Source organism: Puntigrus tetrazona, chromosome 23 (assembly GCF_018831695.1).
Source record: "Puntigrus tetrazona isolate hp1 chromosome 23, ASM1883169v1, whole genome shotgun sequence".
Taxonomy (NCBI): domain Eukaryota; kingdom Metazoa; phylum Chordata; class Actinopteri; order Cypriniformes; family Cyprinidae; genus Puntigrus; species Puntigrus tetrazona.
Window position 1 is genome coordinate 1,375,262 of NC_056721.1, and position 4,768 is coordinate 1,380,029.

The 4,768-nt window shown below is 38.3% G+C and overlaps 1 protein-coding gene across 1 annotated transcript in view; it reads left to right on the top strand.

Annotated features, from left to right (window-relative positions):
* The first annotated feature begins 3,250 nt into the window (after positions 1 to 3,250).
* LOC122328894 (IQ motif and SEC7 domain-containing protein 1-like) overlaps positions 3,251 to 4,768 on the top strand; it is a 14,634-nt gene continuing 13,116 nt past the window's right edge. The window contains exons 1-2 of the mRNA XM_043224955.1: positions 3,251 to 3,486; positions 4,025 to 4,310. Coding sequence (XP_043080890.1) covers positions 3,395 to 3,486; positions 4,025 to 4,310 — 378 coding nt within the window. The 5' untranslated portion in view covers positions 3,251 to 3,394. The remainder of the gene's footprint in view (positions 3,487 to 4,024; positions 4,311 to 4,768) is intronic.

A 4,768-nucleotide genomic window follows, 5' to 3' on the forward strand; every position in this document is an offset into this window, starting at 1 on the left:
TACGTGACATAATGTGTATTTATGTATAAATAAAAAAATACTTTTAATAAGGATTTATTTGATATATTTTGGATGTGCTTGATCGCAATGAATTGTTTGACAGCACTAAATTATTAAATGAAGCACACACACATATTATGTAAACAATTTTTTTTGTTTTGGATGCGATTCATTGTGATTAATCATTTGACAGCACTAGTTTATATTGGTGTATATAGTGTGCTTACAGGAAGTGGCCTTTGTCAACTTTACAGTACACTTAAATTAAGCCAACAAAGGTTTCAAAGTGCGTTAATGTTTGTATTAAACTATATATATAAACGTTTGTCATATTCTGTTAACCTGGTCAATGTAAAATTCTTTCCTCAATGGTTATGTGCCCGGACAGAAGCGTTGCTCTATATTTATGAGATGATCACATTAATGAAAGGTTTTTTTTTAGTCCTTCCAGCTAAGAGATACAGTGAAGCGAGACTCTTCAGGTCTCAAACACAAAGTTCTCGGACAGTACGAAAAATATATTAATATATTTGCTTTTCAGAGATGTCCTCAGCTGAGGTTAGGCATCTTACTCAAGGCTTTCATGTGAAGGAGTGCTTTAAAGCTTCGTGTTATGGTTTATTTATAATGTCCAGTGTTGTTGTGGTAGGTCTGTGCTTCTCTGGTAACTAGCGGAAGGCCATGAGGCATTTGTCATTTTGGATGAATTTTCAGTTACACTTTATTTTTAAGGTGACCTTGAGTAATATTAATTAATTACATGTACTTACCTGGTTACACATGTAACGTGTAACAGGGGCACCTTAAAATAAAGTGTTACCGAATTTTCAAATTGTTTTACAGTTTCTTAATTACCTGTGGTTATGGAACTCAGGGCCTGAGCTTTGAGTTCGACACTTGTGTTTTTGTCTGTGTCACATGTCTGCAGTGCTGAGCTAGATAACACCAGAAAGATCAGCAGCGAACGGCTGCTTCCTTTACTGGAGGACACATAACAGCCACCTCATATCCTGCGCCAACAGCCCTGCATCAACACCAAAAATCAACAGACCATTCGACTTGTTATAGCGCTCTTTGTTATGTGTTGCCTGTGTGCTTCTCTGGTTGCCTTTGGTTGTATCATCCAATAATTCAGTGACTAGTTGTCAAACGTCTGCTAGAAGAGCTCTTATATTTGTACTTTAAATGCTTGAATGTCAAATATGATGACTTTTACTTGTGGCTTTGTGTTTTATTTGTCCAAACTCTTTTTGAGATCGCTGTATGTTTAATATGTGATGTTGTGTTTGACTGTCATCTAGTGGGTCATGTGACCTGCAGTGTGTTTCAGGCACATATGGAATTCCTCTTGAGATGACCAGCATGCTCAGACGCACACACACACACACACACACACACANGACTCCTAAAGTTTTGCTTTCTGCCCTCGTTCTCATCCACCTTTATTCATTTGGAATGCTGGAATCCCCCTGATATTTCTCAAACACCTCTCTCTCTCTCACACACACACACACACACACACACAAACAAATACACATACACACACAATGCCAAATTTTAAATTAAACTAAATCATTTTAATACCATCTGGGTTTTGATGGAAGGATTTTGGACTGAGCTACTAGTTTGTTTTAATAATAGAAAAGGCTCCAAAATGGCAAGGCAATGTAAGAGAACACATTCACATATGTGTGTGTGTGTGTGTGTTTAGTATGTGTGGGTGTGTGTGTGTGTTTAGTGTGTGTGGGTGTGTGTGTGTGTCCATTTTCTTCTCTGTTTATGGTTGCCACTCTTGATCCACTGGTAGAAACACAGTTGAGGCTTTGTGAGTCTGAGAGAGCGTAAGAGGAAATTTGTTCTTCATTTTCTCCTCAATCATACAGCAGCTGTTTCTTTTTAATGTGATCTATGATGGGGAAGTGACTTCACTACAAGGATCTGAGTCACACACTTTCACAGAGTTTGGCCAAATCACTCGTTTAAACCTCATTTACGGAGTTTTTTTCTCGTAAAGTATCTAAATTAAAATTGATAAACATAATGTGGTCGATAGAATTTCTCCAGATAATTTTGATGTACAGATGGAATATGCATTTGGGATCCAGATTGGCTAGTAAAGGCTAAAAGCCTGTGTCAGTGTGTTAAAAAAAACCATTGTAAGGATTCACTAAAGATAAGAAATGTATTAAGCCATGTTATGGCTGTGTTGTTAGTAGATTACACACACCTGATTATAATTGGCTCTGCTTGTTTGCAACTTTTTAACATTCACATTGCCAGTAGATTAACTTCTCCCAAAAGTGTTTTATGAGATTGCAGCTAATTTCATTTTTCTCATTTTAGTAAATTTTGGCCTATAGTTTGCGATGGTATACTGAAAATGGCAAATGTCCCAATGGGTCTCTACACACTAAAGATTGCTTATAAGGATAAGGTTGTTCTTAAAAGTTGTTACACCGCATTATAATTGGATTGGATTAAACCCATTGGATTTGCTTCTCTGAATGTCTGTAAGGACTGAATTAATTCATGCTGCAGTCACACTGACAGCAATACGATCATGTTGTTGGTTTCACACAAACCACTTCTGCTTGTCATGTTGCAAACTGGAGCTCCGCTTTTCTCCTAATGCGTTACGATTTATCAGCAAACGCACACTTTTTACACAAGCAGAATGGCTTCTAAACTGTGTTCTGGCATTTGCGTTTGAGCACTAGGTAGGCTGGCCACCCGTGAGAGAGGAACGTGTCAGTGTTTGCCAGGACAGATGGTGCATGAGATCCGTCTCGAGAGATATTATGCAAGAAGTGTGAATTTGACTGTGTCCACAGCACATCTCCATAACTGCATGTACTGTGTGTGACTGTGTGGACAAGGCTCTCATCTGCTGACTGAGATCTTCACCTGTATTCCCTTTTAATGCATCTCAATTAGTCGTAAGCAATTCTTGTATAGACTTAGTTTGAAAACTATTTGTATTTGTAACTACTGTACTGTACCCGTTACTTACTAATGCTTTGCCTAATAGCATGTTTAGAGAAGCCCTTTCTTATTAGGTTTTAAATTTCTATAAATCAACGGAATAATAAAGTCAGCATATGCAGTACTTCACATTAGCTGTGTGTAAGTTAACTGTATTTCATGAAAAAGGTGCGTTCAGCTTATCCTGCTGCATTGTAAGGTCTTGTTTACACTTGTTTGTACAGTGATGCATGTGACTGAAGGCATGACAACTGCAAACTCGGATGAGGAAGTTGTCGAAGGAAGTTTCTGTCCTACATTATTTGAGCAAAATCCTGCACATGCAGACGAGTTCACGACTACACGCCGGCTTGCAAATGATTGTTTCGTCAGAGCAGACTTTGGAAACTGCCCTTTGAGCTTGTGGTTTACAATGGCAGATAAGCAGAAGAAGCTGAACTTCTTTGTCAGGAGGTCTTTCTTTGGACAACGTTCACGTCGAAATTCTGCAAAGAGTAAGAGTTAGTGAGTAATGTTCATGTAAATATGGACGATTTATGCTCTGACTCATTTATCCTTGTGAACACACGGCTCACTTACAATATGAAAAGATCTGTTACTGAGTTTGTGCGCTAAGCATGTGCTAGATAGATGTGCTGAGTCTTGATCATTGAATATATTTGGTAGAATTTGATTTAATGTATTCTTATTAGGCCTATATACAGCTGAGATAATAATTTGGAGTAATGTATAAAGTCTGTTATCTGTTCTGTCTATGTTCTTGCTTCTGCTTTTCAGTGGTTGTTTTTTTGAATATATTTATGTTATATATTTATATTATTTAACACATTTTCCACCTAATAAACTATTGCTTGGCTATTCTGGACGATTGCTTAGGGAGTATCTTTGATTGCTAGTGGTTTCTGGCATGTAATTGAGTCATTTCTTATTAGATCAAATCCAACTCAATTCAAGTTTATTTGTATAATTTGTACGTGACCCACTGCACCATGCAAATGTTGTAAATTTTATATTTGTGCATTTGCTTTCTTGTTTTGTCTAGTGTGGAGGGGAATGTTCAAAACAGTGAGCCAGGCCCATCCTTGGACACCAGCACAGGATTTGGCCATGGCCGGGGCCCGGTCACACACAGTTCTTCCTTGAGTCCGGACCAGTTTGAGAGCCCAGTGTATGGCCACAGCGTCCAGCCCGGTCCACAGCGCCCTCAGAGGCCCAAACTACAGCACTCCCAGTCCATCCTCCGCAAGCAGGCAGAGGAAGAGGCCATCAAGCGCTCGCGCTCCCTCTCTGAGAGCTATGAGCTCTCCACAGACCTGCAGGACAAGAAGGTACAGTGTCCCTCCCCAGAAACAGTGTGTGTGTCTTTAATGATTGTGTTCATTAGGGTTGTACTGTATGTTCAATCTTATTGTTTATTGCATTATTTTAGTGTCATGTATGATACTATGATGGTGTTTAGTGTTTGTGTGAATGGCACTGTGCACCTTCAGACTTTATTTTAAGATGTCCATAATAAAAAGTAACTGCCAAGTAGGTACTTATTAGTAGCAATTGTACTTACATAAAACAAAATGTACTTACCATGTAACCAATTTATGGAACAATTTTGTACTTATAGATTGTAATTATGTGGACGTAACAGGCTGCTACTGTTACATATTTGTTAGAGGCCGGGTTTGTTACACAGGTACTTACCTAACCACTTGTCATGTATGTGTTGCAAACGTTATATAATGTATTTATAAATTCAAGTATGCAGGCGTATATATAAAGTGCATATAAAAAT